Raw genomic sequence first — 24,135 nt, forward strand, 5'->3', positions numbered from 1 at the left:
TAAACCTATTCGTACACACTATATTTGCATTAAAAAGTACAGTATATGATAAATAGAATATTATAAAAAGTCAAAAGTCCATAATCATGTACATCTTAATCATATCATGAACATTGTTAAAAGTGGAGAATATAAAGCTTATTGTTATCGTTTTATAGATTATATATTATGTTTTGCATCTTACAAAGCCACGGTGCAGTAATGGGTCTACATGAGATCCAGGCTGGAACCCTACCGCCTGCCCCTTCCGTTGAAAACAGTAAAAGGTCATTTACCCCCCCCTCTTTTTGACGAAAAAGTAGAACCTTTGGTGGCAACTCTTCATTGCAAAATTTCCATGATCCGCCAATATAGTCATACCATATGGACATTGATATAAAATGTTTATATTTCAATTGGCGCACCACAGAGAGCGACTTTGTTAGTCATGGCGTAGCTCGTCATCACGACACCAGTCTTAGCGCATCGACAGGTGTTATATCCATCCGCACATGGAAAAGAAGTCCCTACGTCGTGTATCTCTCCGCCATTGCTACAGGTACCTGAGGGATAATTGTTGATTTTTGAAAGTTGAAATGAATCTCGTTTACTATCTGTTTAGGTGCATTGCATGGTACATTATCTCAATACAGCATGCGCATATATTAGATTTACACATTCCACTTTATGGACATTATATTGTAACGAACAAAAATAGTCTGACAAAATAAAAATGTAGTGTACAACAAAGAAATTTATATGGTGATAAACGAAGAATGAATAAATATCATGACACTAGTATGCTGAATCTAAACCTTTTTTTCCGAGTTCACAAGCCTTTTAGATGTAATAATACATGTGTCTGTGATATTTTTGACACGTAAGAAGTCTATTTCAACATTGAGAGTTTGTATACCGCAACTACTATTTCAGATACATGTATCGTATCAATAACCGAAAGATGTTTGTTAAGCAATAAACATATATCCGACAGATCAAGTAATAATAAAATAATACAACCTAAATAATGATAAAACAACCCAAGTAATAATGGAATAATAACCACACTAAAGATAGGACAACCCAAGTAATAATGAAATAATAACACTAATGATAGGACAACCCGAGTAATAATGAAATCATAACCACACTAAAGATAGGACAACCCGAGTAATAATGAAATAGTAATCACACTAAAGATAGGACAACCCAAGTAATAATGAAATAATAACAACACTAATGATAGGACAACCCGAGTAATAATTAAATCATAAATAAACTGAAGATAGGACAACCTGAGTAATAATGAAATAATAGACACACTAAAAATAGAAAAACCCAAACAATAATGAAATAATAGCCACACTGAAGATAGAACAACCCGAGCAATAATGAAATAATAACTAAACTAAAGATACGAAAATCCAAGTGATAATGAAATAACAACCACACTAAAGATAGACAACCCGAGTAAAAATGAAATAATAACCACACTAAAGATAGGACAACCCGAGTAATAATGAAATAATAACCACACTAAAGATAGGACAACCCGAGTAATAATGAAATCATAACCACACTAAAGATATGAGAACCCTAGTAATAATGAAATAATAGCCACACTGAAGAGAAAACAACCCGAGTAATAATGAAATAATAACCACACTACAGATAGGACAACCCAAGTAATAATGAAATAATAGTAACACTAAAGATAGGACAACCCGAGTAATAATGAAATCATAACCACACTAAAGATAGGACAACCCGAGTAAGAATGAAATCATAACCACACTAAAGATAGGACAACCCGAACAATAATGAAATAATAGCCACACTGAAGAGAAAACAACCCGAGTAATAATGAAATAATAACCACACTACAGATAGGACAACCCAAGTAATAATGAAATAATAACTAAACTAAAGATAGGACAACCCGAGTAATAATAAAAATCATAACCACACTAAAGATAGGACAACCCGAGTAATAATGAAATAGTAATCACACTAAAGATAGGACAACCCGAGTAATAATGAAATAATAACAACACTAAAGATAGGACAACCCAAGTAATAATGAAATAATAACAACACTAATGATAGGACAACCCGAGTAATAATTAAATCATAAATAAACTGAAGATAGGACAACCTGAGTAATAATGAAATAATAGACACACTAAAAATAGAAAAACCCGAACAATAATGAAATAATAGCCACACTGAAGATAGAACAACCCGAGCAATAATGAAATAATAACTAAACTAAAGATACGAAAATCCAAGTGATAATGAAATAACAACCACACTAAAGATAGACAACCCGAGTAAAAATGAAATAATAACCACACTAAAGATAGGACAACCCGAGTAATAATGAAATAATAACCACACTAAAGATAGGACAACCCGAGTAATAATGAAATCATAACCACACTAAAGATATGAGAACCCTAGTAATAATGAAATAATAGCCACACTGAAGAGAAAACAACCCGAGTAATAATGAAATAATAACCACACTACAGATAGGACAACCCAAGTAATAATGAAATAATAGTAACACTAAAGATAGGACAACCCGAGTAATAATGAAATCATAACCACACTAAAGATAGGACAACCCGAGTAAGAATGAAATCATAACCACACTAAAGATAGGACAACCCGAACAATAATGAAATAATAGCCACACTGAAGAGAAAACAACCCGAGTAATAATGAAATAATAACCACACTACAGATAGGACAACCCAAGTAATAATGAAATAATAACTAAACTAAAGATAGGACAACCCGAGTAATAATAAAAATCATAACCACACTAAAGATAGGACAACCCGAGTAATAATGAAATAGTAATCACACTAAAGATAGGACAACCCGAGTAATAATGAAATAATAACAACACTAAAGATAGGACAACCCAAGTAATAATGAAATAATAACAACACTAATGATAGGACAACCCGAGTAATAATTAAATCATAAATAAACTGAAGATAGGACAACCTGAGTAATAATGAAATAATAGACACACTAAAAATAGAAAAACCCGAACAATAATGAAATAATAGCCACACTGAAGATAGAACAACCCGAGCAATAATGAAATAATAACTAAACTAAAGATACGAAAATCCAAGTGATAATGAAATAACAACCACACTAAAGATAGACAACCCGAGTAAAAATGAAATAATAACCACACTAAAGATAGGACAACCCGAGTAATAATGAAATAATAACCACACTAAAGATAGGACAACCCGAGTAATAATGAAATCATAACCACACTAAAGATATGAGAACCCTAGTAATAATGAAATAATAGCCACACTGAAGAGAAAACAACCCGAGTAATAATGAAATAATAACCACACTACAGATAGGACAACCCAAGTAATAATGAAATAATAGTAACACTAAAGATAGGACAACCCGAGTAATAATGAAATCATAACCACACTAAAGATAGGACAACCCGAGTAAGAATGAAATCATAACCACACTAAAGATAGGACAACCCGAACAATAATGAAATAATAGCCACACTGAAGAGAAAACAACCCGAGTAATAATGAAATAATAACCACACTACAGATAGGACAACCCAAGTAATAATGAAATAATAACTAAACTAAAGATAGGACAACCCGAGTAATAATAAAAATCATAACCACACTAAAGATAGGACAACCCGAGTAATAATGAAATAGTAATCACGCTAAAGATAGGACAACCCGAGTAATAATGAAATAATAACAACACTAAAGATAGGACAACCCAAGTAATAATGAAATAATAACAACACTAATGATAGGACAACCCGAGTAATAATTAAATCATAAATAAACTGAAGATAGGACAACCTGAGTAATAATGAAATAATAGACACACTAAAAATAGAAAAACCCGAACAATAATGAAATAATAGCCACACTGAAGATAGAACAACCCGAGCAATAATGAAATAATAACTAAACTAAAGATACGAAAATCCAAGTGATAATGAAATAACAACCACACTAAAGATAGACAACCCGAGTAAAAATGAAATAATAACCACACTAAAGATAGGACAACCCGAGTAATAATGAAATAATAACCACACTAAAGATAGGACAACCCGAGTAATAATGAAATCATAACCACACTAAAGATATGAGAACCCTAGTAATAATGAAATAATAGCCACACTGAAGAGAAAACAACCCGAGTAATAATGAAATAATAACCACACTACAGATAGGACAACCCAAGTAATAATGAAATAATAGTAACACTAAAGATAGGACAACCCGAGTAATAATGAAATCATAACCACACTAAAGATAGGACAACCCGAGTAAGAATGAAATCATAACCACACTAAAGATAGGACAACCCGAACAATAATGAAATAATAGCCACACTGAAGAGAAAACAACCCGAGTAATAATGAAATAATAACCACACTACAGATAGGACAACCCAAGTAATAATGAAATAATAACTAAACTAAAGATAGGACAACCCGAGTAATAATAAAAATCATAACCACACTAAAGATAGGACAACCCGAGTAATAATGAAATAGTAATCACACTAAAGATAGGACAACCCGAGTAATAATGAAATAATAACAACACTAAAGATAGGACAACCCAAGTAATAATGAAATAATAACAACACTAATGATAGGACAACCCGAGTAATAATTAAATCATAAATAAACTGAAGATAGGACAACCTGAGTAATAATGAAATAATAGACACACTAAAAATAGAAAAACCCGAACAATAATGAAATAATAGCCACACTGAAGATAGAACAACCCGAGCAATAATGAAATAATAACTAAACTAAAGATACGAAAATCCAAGTGATAATGAAATAACAACCACACTAAAGATAGACAACCCGAGTAAAAATGAAATAATAACCACACTAAAGATAGGACAACCCGAGTAATAATGAAATAATAACCACACTAAAGATAGGACAACCCGAGTAATAATGAAATCATAACCACACTAAAGATATGAGAACCCTAGTAATAATGAAATAATAGCCACACTGAAGAGAAAACAACCCGAGTAATAATGAAATAATAACCACACTACAGATAGGACAACCCAAGTAATAATGAAATAATAGTAACACTAAAGATAGGACAACCCGAGTAATAATGAAATCATAACCACACTAAAGATAGGACAACCCGAGTAAGAATGAAATCATAACCACACTAAAGATAGGACAACCCGAACAATAATGAAATAATAGCCACACTGAAGAGAAAACAACCCGAGTAATAATGAAATAATAACCACACTACAGATAGGACAACCCAAGTAATAATGAAATAATAACTAAACTAAAGATAGGACAACCCGAGTAATAATAAAAATCATAACCACACTAAAGATAGGACAACCCGAGTAATAATGAAATAGTAATCACGCTAAAGATAGGACAACCCGAGTAATAATGAAATAATAACAACACTAAAGATAGGACAACCCAAGTAATAATGAAATAATAACAACACTAATGATAGGACAACCCGAGTAATAATTAAATCATAAATAAACTGAAGATAGGACAACCTGAGTAATAATGAAATAATAGACACACTAAAAATAGAAAAACCCGAACAATAATGAAATAATAGCCACACTGAAGATAGAACAACCCGAGCAATAATGAAATAATAACTAAACTAAAGATACGAAAATCCAAGTGATAATGAAATAACAACCACACTAAAGATAGACAACCCGAGTAAAAATGAAATAATAACCACACTAAAGATAGGACAACCCGAGTAATAATGAAATAATAACCACACTAAAGATAGGACAACCCGAGTAATAATGAAATCATAACCACACTAAAGATATGAGAACCCTAGTAATAATGAAATAATAGCCACACTGAAGAGAAAACAACCCGAGTAATAATGAAATAATAACCACACTACAGATAGGACAACCCAAGTAATAATGAAATAATAGTAACACTAAAGATAGGACAACCCGAGTAATAATGAAATCATAACCACACTAAAGATAGGACAACCCAAGTAATAATGAAATAGTAATCACACTAAAGATAGGACAACCCAAGTAATAATGAAATAATAACAACACTAAAGATAGGACAACCCAAATAATAATGAAATAATAACAACACTAATGATAGGACAACCCGAGTAATAATTAAATCATAAATAAACTGAAGATAGAACAACCTGAGTAATAATGAAATAATAGACACACTAAAAATAGAAAACCCCGAACAATAATGAAATAATAGCCACACTGAAGATAGAACAACCCGAGCAATAATGAAATAATAACTAAACTAAAGATACGAAAATCCAAGTGATAATGAAATAACAACCACACTAAAGATAGACAACCCGAGTAAAAATGAAATAATAACCACACGAAAGATAGGACAACCCGAGTAATAATGAAATAATAACCACACTAAAGATAGGACAACCCGAGTAATAATGAAATCATAACCACACTAAAGATATGACAACCCTAGTAATAATGAAATAATAGCCACACTGAAGAGAAAACAACCAGAGTAATAATGAAATAATAGCCACACTGAAGAGAAAACAACCCGAGTAATAATGAAATAATAACCACATTACAGATAGGACAACCCAAGTAATAATGAAATAATAACTAAACTAAAGATAGGACAACCCAAGTAATAATGAAATAATAACTAAACTAAAGATAGGACAACCCAAGTAATAATGAAATCATAACCACACTAAAGATAGGACAGCCCGAGTAATAATGAAATAATAGCCACACTAAAGATAGGACAACCCAAGTAATAATGAAATAATAAACACACTACAGATAGGACAAACCAAGTAAAAATGAAATGATACAAACAAACTAAAGATACCACAATCTGAGATTGTAGTGTATGCAAATATGCTAAAACAAATCCGGTGTGTAATGTATGGGAATGTGCTACAACAATTCTGGTTTGTAGTGTATGAAAATGTGCTACAACAAATCCAGTGTGTAGTATATGAAAATTTGTTCTCTATCAAATGCGATATGTAGTGTATGTATGGGAATCCGGTGTGTAATGTATGGGAATGCGCTAAAACAAATCCGGTGTCTAGTGTATGGGAATGTGCTAAAACAAATCTGGTGTCTAGTGTATGGGAATGTGCTTATACAAACCCGGTGTGTAGTGCATGGGAATCCGGTGTGTAGATTATGGGAATGTGCTAAAACAAATCTGGTATGTAGTGTATGAGAACCCGGTGTGTAGTGTATGGGAATGTGCTACAACAAATCCGGTATGTAGTGTATGAGAATGTGCTTAAACAAATCCGGTGAGTAGTGCATGGGAATCTGGTGTGTAGTGTATGGGAATGTGCTAAAACAAATTCGGTGTGTAATGTATGGGAATGTGCTAAAACAAATCCGGTATGTAGTGCATGGGAATGTGCTACAACAAATCCGGTGTGTAGTGTATGAGAATCCGGTGTGTAATGTATGGGAATGTGTGTCAACAAATCCGGTATGTAGTGCATGGGAATGTGCTACAACAAATCCGGTGTGTAGTGTATGGGAATCCGGTGTGTAGTGTATGGGAGTCCGGTGTGTAATGTATGGGAATGTGCTACAAGAAAATGTTTAATGCGGTGTGAAGTGTATGGGAATGTTTTGTGTACAGTTCCATATCAACTGTTTAAACTAATAGAGAATGACATCCACTGTCTATACCTAAACTAATAGAGAATGACATTCACTGTCTATACCTAAACTAATAGAGAATGACACGCACTGTTTATACCTAAACTAATAGAGAATGACATCCACTGTCTATACCTAAACTAATAGAGAATGACATGCACTGTCTATACCTAAACTAATAGAGAATGACATGCACTGTCTATACCTAAACTAATAGAGAATGACATTCACTGTCTATACCTAAACTAATAGAGAATGACATCCACTGTCTATACCTAAACTAATAGAGAATGACATCCACTGTCTACACCTAAGCTAATAGAGAATGACATGCACTGTCTATACCTAAACTAATAGAGAATGACATCCACTGTCTATACCTAAACTAATAGAGAATGACATCTACTGTCTATACCTAAACTAATAGAGAATGACACCCACTGTCTATACCTAAACTAATAGAGAATGACATTCACTGTCTATACCTAAACTAATAGAGAATGACATCCACTGTCTATACCTAAACTAATAGAGAATGACATGCACTGTCTATACCTAAACTAATAGAGAATGACATTCACTGTCTATACCTAAACTAATAGAGAATGTCATCCACTGTCTATACCTAATAAACAATTTTACAACACCTCAAAGATTAGGCTTACTGCACCTGTCTCAATGGACAAATTCTGGGAGGATAGCTTAAGTTTTATACAATCTTGGACTGACTTCTCCAAATCCAATCGAAACGATGATTTCTCTATAGAATAGTTGTACACAATTCTTGGACTCGAGTAATCAGGTAATCATTCCAAAACTTGGTCATTGAGAGTGACAGTACCCAAAGCAAGTATGTGTTAGTTACTCCAAAAAAAAAAAAAGGAATCCCTGCCATGTCTACATGTACTACCACGACTGTGTCCTCAAGTTAAATTTGAAATGTTACTTAATTAATTCCACTAACGTTTAGCCTACCTGCAATTAATCAACTACCTGCAATTAATCAACTACCTGCAATTAATCAACTAATGCGATTTTCACCCCCCCCCCCCAAATACAACTTAAAATGCAATGTGTATACATTTATCGATAAATGCATATGCGGTTTATGCTGAAATTACCTTCGCAGTAAGGGCATTTGTTGTAGGAGGAGCGTAATTCCTGGTCACGTGAACAGGGTGGAGCCTGGCATGTCCACCACTTACAATAAAACAACCCATCGGAGAAGTCCTGAATGCAGATTTTGTCGTCATAGCCCGGTTTGAGGGTTAAATAAGGGTTGGGGTCCGAAGTGGTGTACACATCGCAGTCATAATACCGATCAATGCCCTCTGAAAAACATTGGAAAGGGATATGAATGATTGCTTTAATTAATTAATTAATTAATAATCGTTCAATGTACAATGTACATAGATGGGGTGCACGGAGAGAGAGAGAGAGAGAGAGAGAGAGAGAGAGAGAGAGAGTTGCCACGGTACTTCGATGTAAAGCTTACAAACATTCAGTTACAACGATTTAAAAGAAAAAGATACATTCATTGGAATAATGTTCATGTTTAAATTTTCATAATTGGACGATATTGTAAAAGTTTACATGTTTAGATGCTTATAATTTGATGATATTGTAAAAGTTTACATGTTTATAATTTGACGATATTTAATGGTGACATCGGTGCTGATTTTCAAATCCGCAATTTTCTAATCGGTTCAGGGGTCGGTAACCAGCTAAGAGCTGTGAGGGTGTCAAAGACGAGTAGTGCAGAATAAAAAAACCCAAAGTTTCACAAATAGCAAGATTTTTGAGGCATTTTGTTTGATACCCTTTATCTCTTATTTATGGGTAAAAATATTCCACAGTCCAATTCTGAGGCTGATCGCTTAACCACATCCGAAGAGAACATGAAGACTTGTTTATCAGGCGACGCAGTCTGTCGCAGCTAACGTTCGACCTCATGCCATGAAAGGAATGCTTTGTGGTAAGGAAAAAACAGAGGAAAAAAGATCGAAGGGAAAGAAATTCTTACCTGAGATATGTAACGAAAGTAAGACTAGAATCAGAACACGTAGAAACTTCATTTTCTGTAATAAGAAAATTAAATGAATAACGTGTTCTTTTCAACAAACAATAAGAGATCTAGTATATTATATAGTCATCTAAAATTAAATCATATTCGTGCTAGAAAATATTCTCTATTCATACATGATATTAAGTATTCCATCATCTCACCTCATCGCAATGTGCATGCATGTGTGCCAGTGGCGGACTCGCGATTTGTTTAGGGGCGATATATGCTGGGGGTCTGGGGGCCGCTTTGAAATCCCTCAGTGAGTCCAGTACAACGCCTAGTGGGGGACCAGGGGTGTTCTTAAAAGTCTTCCCAAGCTCCAGGGTTTTGAGATTTTTTAGGTTACTTATACATAATAAAATCAATGAATAACAACAAATGAGGGGGGGGGGGGGGCTCTAAATTCGTCCCTGTGAATAGATCCAGAGGAGAACAGTGTGTGCGTGTGTTATGACGTCATTATATATAGAGGCCGACATCCTACAGGCCGCGCTGAAAACTCTCGCTTTACTTTAGTGTTTGACCCACCTTGGTTATCAGTTTTCATAAATATCATCAAATGTTTCGAATTTTCATTTGTACACAGTTTATTATCATTCTTATTCTATTGTTCAAATAATTAATTGTTTGCTTAATCTAATTATAATTTATTGCTTGAAAATATCTTTACTTCGTCATTTTATAATAATTTCATTAGGTCAGGTAACAAAACTTTTTATGATACATTTATATGATTTAGAAATTAGAAGAAAATCCTAGTTAGATTTACCTTTCATCCGTTGTCTGATCTTCACTACCGCAGTCAGAATGGTAAAAGTTCGTCCAACTTCAGCTTTAAACACTACAGCTTACAGGACGACAGTTGGCTAATTTGATAAGGGACAATAACATTTATCATTTTAAAAAATCTGCAAAATTAATTAAAATACAGGAAATATCAGATTAGCGGTTGGCAATAGGCACTTTATACCGTATTCATACGGTGAAATTAATGTTTCAATTTGAAAATAAACCTGATCGTCATCACGAGCAGGCTGTACTGCCCGTCAGCTATATAAATAATTATATATATATATATATATATATATATATATATATAAAGAAATAGAATAAGCAGTACACAAAGTTAAAAATTTAACGCAAGCGCTTTCATTTTATAATCCTCAGGCGTTACATTTTAAAATAGTTTCATTTTATAATCCTCAGGCGTTACATTTTAAAATAGTTAAAACTATTTTAAAATTTAACGCCTGAGGATTATAAAATTTTAAAATAGTTAAAACTATTTTAAAATGTAACGCCTGAGGATTATAAAATGAAAGCGCTTGCGTTAAATTTTTAACTTTGTGTACTGTTTATTCTATTTCTTTTAATATTTTATACCGGACACTGTGATTTTTTTAAAAACACAATTTGGATATATATATATATATATATATACATGTATATATAAATATAAAAAATATCTTAAACACTGAATGACACAGCGACTGTGTGAGATTGCATCAGTGTGTATAAGTAGCGCTTTAGGAGCAGAACAAAACTTCCTTTCCAGCGAAGTCGTTGTGGCCGAGTGGACTTACGCACTGGTTTGACAGTCTTGCTAGGCGGTGGGTGCCGCAGGTCGCTGGTTCGACCCCGGGCTGGGGCGAAAATTTTCAGTACCTAGTTGTGATTATTTAGTGCTTTATATATATATATATATATATATATAACACGGGAAAATAGCAATGATCTCTTAAATGAACATAACTGTCCCAAGTGAAGAAATGTTTGATATAAAGCACATATAATGTCACTTCATTCCGTCCTTTCCCGGGGTTGAATTCACGAACCGAATCGCCTAGCAGCATGTAACCAGCGTGCTAGACCGCAAGACCATCTTGAAAAAACTTACTTTCGATGAGGATAGCGCCCTATTAACATAAGTTCTCATAAGTTCTCTACAGCGCTTTCCAAATGTGATAGAAAAGATAATATAAAATCGATGTGCACATACATGTGAATAAAATATTCATAGTGTCAAAATTAAAATTATTATTATTGATATTTAGCGCCTAATGTAATGATATAATTACCCTACTAACATATTAAACAATTCAGAACAGCCTTTAGGAATAATCAAATACATAGAAAGTACATAAATATGATAACAAAGTTGAAACTATGTACAGTTCAAATAGCAAATGAGGGTGGGTTTTTTTTCTTGTAAAAAATGTAACAGCACTGTAAGAGCAGTAATGTAAGAGCACTAAGTATGTAAAAAATATAAATCACAAATTAAAAGCTAAGAGATGTGTTTTGAGGTCCGATTTAAAACTAGACACTGAAGTACATTGTCTGAGTTTAAAAGGCAGAGAGTTCCAGAGACTCGATGCGACCTTATCCAAATGTCAATCCCCATATCATATGTTTTCGTACGTGTCCAAGGTACCTGGAGATACAGGTTCACTCTCTCACACACACACACACACACACACACACACACACACACACACACACACACACACACACACACACACACACACACACTCTCTCTCTCTCTCTCTCTCTCTCTCTCTCTCACACAATCTCTCTCAGTCACTCACACACTCTCTCAGTCACTCAGTCACACTCTTTCAGTCACTCACACTCTCTAAGTCACTCACACACACTCGCTCGCACATTCACAAGCTCGCTCGCATTCTCTCTCTCTCTCTCTCTCTCTCTCTCTCTCTATCGCACTCTCTCCCTCGCACACGCACTCTATCTCGCACACTCACTTTCTATCTCTTTCATTCTCTCTTACCCTCTCTCTCAATTTTATTCAATTCAAATTTTATAAAAAAAAAGTAAATGCTATTTACTTACATATTTTCCACAAAAAGAAGAATTCCACAATTATAACCTTTAGACAGATTTCTATGAATGTATAATGGTTTGTTGCCTAACTTATGTGGACAGTTCAGTGTTCATGATTTACACTCAATAATCGGAGTGTTCATTAACTCCCTCAGTGAACTCCTTATTTCTCGGACTGTCCTTCTATTGCACAGATCCAACAGTTAATTTTTCCGGGGCTGTAATCCTGGATTTTGTCAATGGATGGTATCACACAATCCCTCGTGAATCCTTCCTTGATCCTTCGTTGGCATCACATGACTCAAGTCATAACGCTGCAATTTTGAACTAATAAAATAATCTCTGTTGACAGCATAAGTGTATAAGCAAAATGAATATCTGTCAATAATAGTTTAATAAATAATGATTAAGAAGTGTCTGTCTATATAAAATTAAAGTTGACTTGCATGGTAACATGTAAACAATAACAAAATCAATATGGCGGTCAACTTCCGGATACTAACTTCCGCTCAAGACATTTAAATCATTTTACAGAAAGTTCCAAGTGTCAAGCAAACACACTCAAAAGAAGCGATAGAAATATGACAAAAGAAATTCTACGCTATCGATAGAAAATAGTAGGGCATTTAAACGCTCTCACTACTGTCACACCTGACTGACCTCACACGGGTAAGTATGACATGTGAATGTTAGCAAAAGTAATATTCAGGTATAGGTCAACGATAAAATAAGACTTTTTAAAGAAATAAGCAAAGAAAAAAAATATGATAAAATATACATGTACTAAACAATACTCACCACGGTCTTTTTTTCCGTGCCCGAGGGACATAACAGGGGTGGATCCAGGATTTGTGGTTGGGGGGGATTTATGAGGCACGGGGTCTGGGAGCTGCCAGTGGTGGGGGCCTAGGGGGCAAAGCTCCAGGATTTTACAGATTTTAAAGGACTTGAAATATGTCCCCTCTGTAGTCATTTTACTATTTTCTGTCATTTTTGATGAGATGAATTTAATAAAATGACGCAAATTTTAAGGGTATCTGGAAAAAATGTAAGTTCTCCCAATAAAAATAATTCAATAAATCAAAAGATTTTGTCATTTATTTCTCCGAGAAAGGACGAAATTATTGTTTCTTTTATCGTTTACATTTTTCTAAACAAGAGACCACGATCTACCTTAAATTTGAAAAATACATTTACTTTGAAAAGTGTGGATTCATCTTTTATGCATAAATTAAAATAAAAACTAGCAACAGGTAAATAGACATTCATAACATTTAGCAACTTCCATTCTTCTCCTTCACACAAGTTTGGCAATTTATTTAAAATATAACTTTTTTCATTCATACTTATAGGATTAAATTAGTGATTTTATAGATTTTAAATAGCTTATTTTACTTACAGGTAAAGGTGTTGTATAGCACAATCCAAGTACTTTTAGATTTATAAAATGTAGTAGTCACACCTATGTAAGACAAACTATTCTTCTACTGGTCTAGCAACTCACTAACTACTCACTTTGAAAAAATACCTGAAAGCACCCTGAAATTCCCGCCAGGGTCTACCATTGGCCAAAATACAAAAAACCAGCCAATAGAAATTTAAACCCAGTACATTTCCTATTAAAATGTACATACTCTCACCTAGGCTATTCAATACCTGGGACTTGGACTTAACCATGATAAAGAATAGGGGTGTTTAGGTTTATTTAAACACATACACACAAAACACTAAAGTTAGTAGCGCTGCGCATGAATGAATGCAAGCATGAATGAATGAGAATCTGAATTAAATTAAAGTATTATGTAAAATAATAAAACAAAAGTCCACCTATCACACATGTACCAATTTTGATGCGCCAGATGCGCATTTCGACAAATAATCCCTTCAGCAATGCTGAAGCCTAAAACGTTGGTAATCCGAATTGATAATGAACTTTGAAGAGTTGGGGGGGGGGGGGGGGGGGGGGTATCGAGTGCCAATAACGAGCCAAATTCGTCCAAAGATCAGAGCTATGCAAGAGAGAGATAATCCTTAATTTTGAAATAAATTTCTATACATTTTATCATAACAATTGAATTCAAATTATATCCATATTTTTACGCTAGTAGTGAAGTAAATGGTTACTGGACTGTTGAAACCCTCGAGGACTAATGTTCAGTCAACCACCTCGAACCAGGGCTTATACGGTTCCAATTTTATTCACCAGATGCGCTTTTCGACTGCAACAGGAAAGGAGAAAATACAACGGACCAGACCGGGATTCGAACCCGGGCCCCCTGAATCTCTAGTCAGGTGTTCTACCAACTGAGCTACTTGGCCACCGGCGATCGAACCCGGCTGATCGCTACATTCCTCCCTCCTTAAATGTCTTCACCCCTGAAGTCATCAACCCAGGCATTTTCACCTGTCAATTCCAGGGGCTGGTCACGGCACCAAATGTAACAGGAAAGGAGAAAAGGTCACCGGCGATCGAACCCGGCTGACCGCTACACAACAAATAATGTCTCTTTCAGTGAGCTGTTTCCATGAAAAGATTATCTCAAAAGAAATATGTGTGTATTATTACTACAGTGACTTGATCCGAAGAGTCGGATCATATGAGGTGCCGTTTTAATATTTTTGAGGTATTTTCTGATATCAAAAAAAAGAATTATTGATATCAATAATTTCCCAATTCAATCATTTTTTGATATCAGAAAATCGATTTTTTGATATCAGAAAATGATTTTTTGATATCAGGAATTCGAATTTTTGATATCAGAAAATGTCTTATATTTTTGATATCAAGAATTCGAATTTCTGATATCAAGAATTATATTTTTTGATATCAGAAAATATGATGTATTTTTTTATATCAGAAATTGATTTTTTGATATCAAATATTCGAATTTTTGATATCAGAAAATCATTTTTTGATATCAAATAATATAATTTTTGATATCAGAAAATGACTTTTATTATTTGATATCAAGAATTCGAATTTCTGATATCAAAAAATCATTTTTGTGATATCAAAAAATATACTTTTTGATATCAAAAAATGATTTTTTGATATCAGAAAATACTTCAAAAATATTAAAACGGCGCCTCATAGGATCACGTCGAGTTGACAGGCGGGAACCAGTTTACCCGTTGACCTCGCTTCTTTTGGTATCACACCGGTAATTGTCCAATCAAAATTATCTTAATCAATTGTAGTTCCATATATTTAAAGAATTTTTTTTCCTTGCGCGATTTTTCTCATTTCCTCTTCTTTTCTCTTAATTTTTGTAACCCTGATTAGGAAATTTTGTGTAATTTGTAGAAATAACCTAGTGTATACAAAGGAACTATCTGCTGTTGGTAGCTGAGGCTACTTCCTGGGGTGCACTCCGAATGTTTACACACATGTGAAAAACACGTGGATTTGAGGGTAGTCTTGTTTGCGAGTAATTTATTTTTGAAAATGCCGCGTAGGGTGTTGTTTTTCTGGTGTCGGCAGACGAGATTGGTAACATAGAACGTTTCTGACTGCATTATTCGGCATCAATTCTGTAAACTGATTTTTTTCCCTCTATAGTAGTGTATAGTGAAAATAATTACCGGTGTGATACCTCTTGTGTGTAGCACCAATCAGCGGGGAACCAGTTTAGTGTCGAAACGTCTTGGTGCCGAAAGTTCTTGGTGCCGAAAGGTCCAGGTGTACGCATTTTTATATCTCCAAAAATAGGAGAGTTGCGACACCGAAACTTCGAAGTTCGAACTTTAACTTAACAAGCTTTACAGAGGGCAGTTGTTAATCTCCTCATGGATTTCGTCCCTGAGCGAGACGGTGTTGTTAAAGACGAGAAAACGGGTAAATTTATCATGTGTTTCTCATGTAAATCTGGAGAGCTATCGCGTGTATCACTCGAATTTACTCGGGCACAATGATTATGTATTCTCTTTAGAGAAGTCGAGAGGCATAGCCTACATCGACTTCTCTTCACAAGCATTCATGTTTTGATTCTGGAAAACGTGTAAATGCCGGAGTCGGTGACGGTTTATGCTTCAACCGACGTTTCGACTCAGATGTGCCTGGATTTACGCAATAGACAATTTGTTTTCAAACATTTAACAGCAATGCACAAAACTGTCACAAGGAAATCAACACTTACTTGCTTTTAATCCATTTTCAATATGCCCCTGTCCCGGGTTTAAATCACAACTCTGATTACGTCAGCCTGCTTTTCTCTTAACTGGTCCCCTATTGTGACAGCTTCCAAGACCAGTTAACGTAAACCCGGGACAGGGGACATGTTGAAAATGGATTAAAAGCAAGTAAGTGTTGATTTCTTTATGACAGTTTTGAGCATTGCTGTTAAATGTTTGAAAACAAATTGTCTATTGCGTAAATCCAGGCACATCTGAGTCGAAACGTCGGTTGAAGCATAAACCGTCACCGACTCTGGCATTAACACGTTTTCCAGAATCAAAACATGAATGCTTGCGAAGAGAAGTCGATGTAGGCTATGCCTCTCGACTTCTCTAAAGAGAATAAATGATTATGCACCAGAGACGTGACAACACGAAGATTTAAATTATCACCATTACCAATTTTGATAATATGCTGACAGCGCTGACGTATAAGCCAGTGCAGCTACATATTTATTATATACTGTTTAGATCAGGTTCAAATTAAACTATAATATGTTGACGCTACCGTTTGAGCGAGCGCAGCTACAGCACATTGTAATGTTCTATTCTCATTAGAGAAGTCGATAGGCATAGCCTTCATCGACTTGTCTTTGCAAGCATTCATGTTTTGATTCTGGAAAACGTGTTAATGCCGGAGTCGGTGACGGTTTATGCTTCAACCAACGTTTCGAGTCGGATGTGCCTGGATTTACGCAATAGACAAGTTGTTTTCAAACATTTAACAGTAATTCACTAAACTGACGCAAGGAAATCAACACTTACTTCCTTTTAATTCATTTTCAACATGTCCCCTGTCCCGGGTTTATGTTAATTGATCTTGGGAGCTGTCACAATAGGGGACCAGTTAAGAGAAAAGCAGGCTGACGTAATCAGAGTTATGATTTAAACCGTCACCGACTCCAGCATTTACGTTTTCCAGAATCAAAACATGAATACTTGCGAAGAGAAGTCGATGAAGGTTATGCCTCTTGACTTCTCTAAAGAGAATATGTAATGTTCATGCTTTGATCAGGTTTAATTTAAACAATATCTATTTGCTAAATACTCATTACATGAATGAAATTAGGTAGCTGAGACAGATAGCCCGTTTTAATTTTCTCCCAGGGTTATTATAATATATATACGGTGTGACCGTTGGACCGAGCGGAGCATGAAATGGTCATTGGCGTGTCCCAAGTGATAATCATAATTCTGTTAAGTACGGTAAATTACAATTCATTTAAAAATGTGTATTCTTTATGAAATTCCCCGTGCGCTAAACGCCCAGTATCAAAGGGTGTGTGTGTGTGTGTGTATCTATGAGGATTATTATTACAGGATCAACCTATTCCTTTAAAACGGAGAATATAACACCAGCCGTAAACCGTGCATAGTGACGTCAGATGTAGCCTCAATTTTTTTTCGTCGTCTTTCAAATCAAACAATTATAAACAATAATTCATTTCAAAATATATATTATTTATGAAATTTTCCTTGCACCAAACGCCCAGTAACATCTGAATATTAAAGGGGGATATACGGGGATAACAGTTCTACAGGATCCGCCTATTCATTTAAAGCGGGGAATATAACGCCAGCTGATGTAAACCATGCCTTGTGACGTCACATTTAGCCTCGACTTTTTTCTCTTTCAAATAAAAAAATAATAAACAACAATACACCCCGTTTACAGTTTAAAAGATAGTTAGAACAAAACAAAATTAACCAATAAATTCAAAGTGGTAAAAAAGTAAGCGTAAATATATTGTATATTTTATTTAAAGAAACTCATGAACCCTGTCCATCTATTTAGTTGTATTACTGTTTTTCTATTTGATGATTGGCTAAAGACTGTAACAATAATAATCATACCATTCATTTTTAAAAAACTGGGTGTTTGAATTACAAATTCCATGTCAGTCTTGTATTTTTGGCATTCAAAATTAAAACACGAATAAATGTAGAAGCAACTAATGAAAAAAACATAATGGCTTCGCCCATATGGATCACAAAATTTTCAGTGAACGTATATAGAAATTATCTCTATTCATTTGCAGATATTCTCATTTTTTATTTTACGTATACATGTTACCTTTAGAGCCTTGCTTTGCGGACGTTCAGCCCGTCTGAGCTTCGCTCGGTATTGAAAATCATTAAAACATAAAACATGTATACATGAATGTGGATGGGCGGTAAATCTAGTACTGCCAACTCCCGATGGTCCTGGATTGCGATGTTTTATAGAATTACTTCATACTTCTCGGGAATAATCTTTATGTCCAAATTGATTCACACAATCAGTGATTGGGATAAACAAATTGCTAAATGTGTCAATGGCGCGTTACCAGCTAGTGTCAATGTGGCATTTCTAAAATGAATGCGCCATATTGAAATTTTTATGCGACATTTTTAAAATGATGAATCTGAGAGATCAGTAAATTATAATCTAAACACTACTGACAGACTGCATTGCCATAGGTAACTTTAGTTTTATTTTTTGTGTTAAATTTACGTTTTGCTAAATTTAGGATTCTCATTGTAATTGTCTGTTTTGACATTTCCGCGTCATCGTCTCCTTCTGCTCCTATAGTGCCAGTACTGGCTTATCATTCAGGTGAAAATTAAAGTCAGTTTGCCCTTTGTCAGGCATAAGAATTTTTATTCTGTGGCATCTCCTGTCCATGCGCATTAAAATTGCAATTTTACAGTATTAACCAATCAGATAACTTTTTTACTGTTTGATTAGACACTGAGGAAATCTAAGTCATACTTGCGCTTAAAAGAACGTAAAGGTGTACTATTACTAAAGCATTAACAGCGATGAAGATTTTTCAAGCACTTAATCGATATAGATTAAGTGGGGGATTAGCTCAAAAGTTGAAAAATTCGTATATCTACGAATTCAGTGGGGAAAAGCTCAAACTAGGTATATCGACGATATGCGCCACAACGGCGCAGTGTTTCAATATTCCGTGCGCCATTTTTTTATTTAATGCGACTATGGCACAGGGCGCATGCTTATCCCAATCACTGCACAATTAAAAAAAACCCAATAATAATAAGTATATATTCTTAAACTTGAAATGTCGCATACTCAAAAGCGGTAAATCTAGTACTGTGTTGTAAATACAAAAACCGAAAACGGACACCGATACAGGTACGGTTAACAAACATATAGAGATACGGTTAACAAACATAGAGCTATAACACAATATGATCCAAAGAAAAATACCATTAAAATGGAAACAAATTACTTTTAAAAATTAATAAGATTTACCATTATTTACCATCTTTGTGTTTCTAAATTATGGCAGAACTCTTAGCCACATAAATTATGTGTTTCCCTGATTCTATGACGTGGATGTAGTTCTACCGCAGAGCTATCATTACAAATTAAATTTAATTTGATGAATTTCTGAATTTAATTACACATTTGTTACTAATTGTCTTGAAATATTCCATTTTACATATTGCCCGATTTGTTATGGTTTTTTAGTCAAACATACTAAATTATTGTTCTGTTTTGGTTCAATGTACGTTTATTTATTGCAAAAAATAATTCTATTTAAGAATAAAAATGAAAGATACGGTATTTAATTTTTTTTTGCATGATGGTAATAGAAAATATTCAAAATGTATGTGATTTTGTTGATATATGATTTTTATGCCCCCAAGATCGAAGATCGGGGGGCATATTGTTTTTGTCCTGTCTGTCATTCTGTAATTCTGTAAATCTTTAATTCTTTCATTCTGTCTGAAACTTTAACCTTGCTAATAACTTTTGAACAGTAAGTGATAGAGCTTTGATATTTCACATGAGTATTCCTTGTGACAAGACCTTTCCGTGGGTACCAACATTTTTTACCCTGTGACCTTGACCTTGGAGTTTGACCTACTTTTTGAAAACTTTAACCTTGCTATAACTTTTGAACAGTAAGTGATAGAGCTTTGATATTTCACATGAGTGTTCCATGTGACAAGACCTTTCCGTGGGTACCAATATTTTTGACCATGTGACCTTTACCTTGGAGTTTGGCTTATTTTTTGAAACTTTAACCTTGCTAATAACTTTTGAGCAATAAGTGATAGAGCTTTGATATTTCTCATGAGTGTACCTTTCTGTCTGTATTATTTTAAATTTTAATCATTAGAAAATCAAAATAAATTGATTTCTTTTTGTAAAATTGGTCCTTCAAAATTCTTGGTAGATATTGTTTTGCTGGGGAAGAAAGAAAAAATTTAAACTCTATTTTAGAAAATATAAAGATAATTGATTTTAGATATAAATATATAATATTTAAAAAAAACCCCACCATTTGTTAGTAATAGATTTTCTCTTGAATTTATAGGCAATGCGGCTTGCCTCGCATTAGATGGTAATTAAACTAATTTATGTAAAGGTTTTCACTTTCGATCATCTGAAGTGGAAAATTTATTATAAATGACCACTTTTGAGTAGGCGACATTTCAAGTTTAAGAATTTATCTATATTATAGGGTTTGTTTTATTGTGTGAATCAATTTGGACATAAAGATTGTCCCTGAGAAGAATGAAGTTATTCTGTTGGCGGGTTTTGATATTATCTATAAATCATCGATCACAATCCCGGACCATCGGGAGTTGGCAGTACACTATATAGGCACGTATAGTTTGGAATCATCAAAACTGTGAAAAAGAAGAAATACTTCTAGTTAAACATGAAGATTTATTCGACAGCGTTTAAAAAAAAATTTTTTTTTTAAAGTATCTTTATAAAATCATGCATTGAATGAAAAGTGTCCATTTTCGGTTTTTATATTTACAACACAGTCCTAGATTTACTGCTTTTGAGTAGGCGACATTTCAAGTTTAAGAATCTATACTTATTATTATTGGTATTTTTTAATTGTGTGAATCAATTTGGATATAAATTGTTCCCGAGAAGTATGAAGTTATTCTGTTCGCCAGTTTTAATATTATCTATAAAACATCACAATCCGGGACCATAGGGAGTTGGCAGTACTAGATTTACTGCCCACCATGAATGTGATTGAAATATCTTTATGCTATATATACATTTTATTTCTGCTGTCTTCACTGTGACTTGCTTAACCTTTGATGCAGGACTTGTTCTGAGACTGCCTCTACTTTCCTTTTTAGCCGAGTTGCAATGAAGTTGAACTCGGCTATTGGTTTGGTGATGCGGGCGGGCGGGCGGGCGGGCGGTTAGGCATCAACAATTGGTTTCCGGATGATAACTCGAAAAGTTTACAATCTAATCAAATGAAACTTTGATATATTATTGGGTACCAGGTAAGGAAGACCCCTATTGATTTTGGAGAAAAATTATCAAAGGTCAAGGTCACAGTGACCGAAAATAGAATGAAAATTTCAGAAAAATTTGGTTTCAGGATGATAACTCAGAAAGTATAAATCCGAATCAAATGAAACTTTGATATATTGTTGGGTACTAGGTAAGGAAGACCCCTATTGATTTTGTAGAAAAAAGGTCAAAGGTCAAGGTCACAGAGACCGAATATAGAATGAAAATTTCAGAAAAATTTGGTTTTCCAGATGATAACTCAGAAAGTTTAAATCCGAATCAAATGAAACTTTTATATATTGTTGGGTACCAGGTAAGGAAAGACCCCTATTGATTTTGGAGAAAAAAGGTCAAAGGTCAAGGTCACAATGATGATCCGAATATAGAATGAAAATTTCAGAAATATTTGGTTTCCGGATGATAACTCAGAAAGTTTAAATCCGAATCAAATGATACTTAAAGGTATTGTAATGTATCAGGTAAGGAAGACCCCTATTGATTTTGGAGAAAATGGGGTCAAAGGTCAAGGTCACAGTGACTGAAAATAGATTTAAAATTTTAAAAAAAAATTGTTTCAGGAGGATAACTCAAAATTTTTTAATATGAATCAAATGAAACTTGCTTATATTGTTGGATACCAGCAAAGCAAGGCCCCTATTGATTTTGGAGAAAAAAAGGTCAAAGGTCAAGGTCACAGTGACCAAAAATAGATTGAAAACTTCAGACAAATATGGTTTCTGGACAGTAACTCGAAAAGTTTAAAACTGAAATTAGTTCTTCACAATTATGAATATGCCACATCATTCCTGACTTTACAATGTATCCCATGCAACTCGGCTTATGCACCCCTGGGTGCATATAATTGATTTTTTTCTACTCTCATGCAGTCTTTTCAAGTTACAATAATTGTATGAGATAAAAATGCCAAACCTTTCAAAGTTTGTAAAATTGTGTAAACATGAGCACTGCCTTTGAACATAAAACGCCATTCAATATAATGGTAATTTTATTTAAATCGATAAATTCAATTATTGCATGGGCATGTGTATGTGTGGAACACCACCCCCCCCCCCCCCCCTATCTAATTTTTAAAAATGAAATGCATATGATAATCCCCTTGTAGCAATAATATGTTCAAAAGAGAAAATTAGAAAAAAATTTTATAATTATATTGTACATAATCCTAGTTGTAACACAATGATGAAATATTTCAGCATTCGCATATAGGGGCCTAATTATTGAATGAAATTGCCACTGTTGTTGTGAGGATACATTAATTAAGATTAATTCACAAAACAGAATTAATTAATGATTTTTCAATCATTAATAGCAAGTGGCATGGTTGGTTATCATGAAGGGTGGGGGGGGGGGGTCATCATGGTTTGCATTACTGGACATGTTAAAGGAAATTGATTCAAGCATTTATTAATTTTAGTTTTGACCGTGAACCCCCCCCCCCCCCCCCCCCCCCAACCCCAACCCCCCAAAAAACCCAAAGATTTTTAAAAATTGTTTTCAAGCCGACTGAATTCCATCAATTCTTTATTAAAATTATTTTTTAAGTAGCCACTACTTCAATACCTGTGCTCCCTTACGTATTCTTACAATTTAAGTTAGTCTACTGTTTTTCTTGTTAGAATAATAAATTACTATTGAGAATTTAGTATTTTAATCAGATTTGTGGTTTGCAGTCGATTATACACAATTTGTATTCGATGCCATATTACGTGTGCCTAAATGTTTACTATACAATACTATACTTCAATATACAAATGGAAATAAGAAGTACGTATTTAGTCTTATTATGACGTACGTCAAAACGTAGACATGACGTCACACATCATCTTAACCTGCCTTTCATAAACATTGCGCTTCGTTAAACATTTCGCCTAATGGTGCACTGAATTTTGGAGCTAGCATACCACAAGATTAGGATGATAATCCATTTATAAGTTCCAAGGTTTGACTTTGCGAGATCTCAGCCATTTTTGACAAGGGACTTCTGGGATTGGCGTAAAATAAATTTCCTTGTTAGAGGTTTAGATTTAGCTTGGATTATTTCCCG

At 34.2% G+C, this 24,135-nt stretch overlaps 2 protein-coding genes across 4 annotated transcripts in view; one reads left to right on the forward strand and one right to left on the reverse strand.

The window, feature by feature from the left end:
* LOC125665884 (uncharacterized) lies at positions 1-16,827 on the reverse strand. 3 transcript variants are annotated; one of them, XM_056151118.1, is made up of 5 exons: positions 16,750-16,827; positions 10,542-10,638; positions 9,731-9,785; positions 8,829-9,038; positions 1-542 (listed from the first exon to the last, which is right to left on the reverse strand). In XM_056151118.1, the coding sequence occupies exons 3-5, from the start codon at positions 9,780-9,782 to the stop codon at positions 385-387; spliced, it is 420 nt and encodes a 139-aa protein (XP_056007093.1). In that variant the 5' UTR covers positions 9,783-9,785; positions 10,542-10,638; positions 16,750-16,827; the 3' UTR covers positions 1-384. The 3 variants fall into 3 exon arrangements, with proteins under 3 accessions (XP_056007093.1, XP_056007094.1, XP_048754800.1); XM_056151119.1 differs by lacking the exon at positions 16,750-16,827 and adding an exon at positions 10,786-10,826; XM_048898843.2 differs by lacking the exon at positions 16,750-16,827 and having other exon boundaries at positions 10,542-10,794.
* LOC125665883 (partner of Y14 and mago-like) overlaps positions 16,244-24,135 on the forward strand; it is a 23,504-nt gene continuing 15,612 nt past the window's right edge. Inside the window, exon 1 of the mRNA XM_048898842.2 lies at positions 16,244-16,448. Coding sequence (XP_048754799.1) covers positions 16,400-16,448 — 49 coding nt within the window. The 5' untranslated portion in view covers positions 16,244-16,399. The remainder of the gene's footprint in view (positions 16,449-24,135) is intronic.

This window comes from Ostrea edulis, chromosome 10 (assembly GCF_947568905.1).
Source record: "Ostrea edulis chromosome 10, xbOstEdul1.1, whole genome shotgun sequence".
NCBI classification, from domain to species: Eukaryota; Metazoa; Mollusca; class Bivalvia; order Ostreida; family Ostreidae; genus Ostrea; species Ostrea edulis.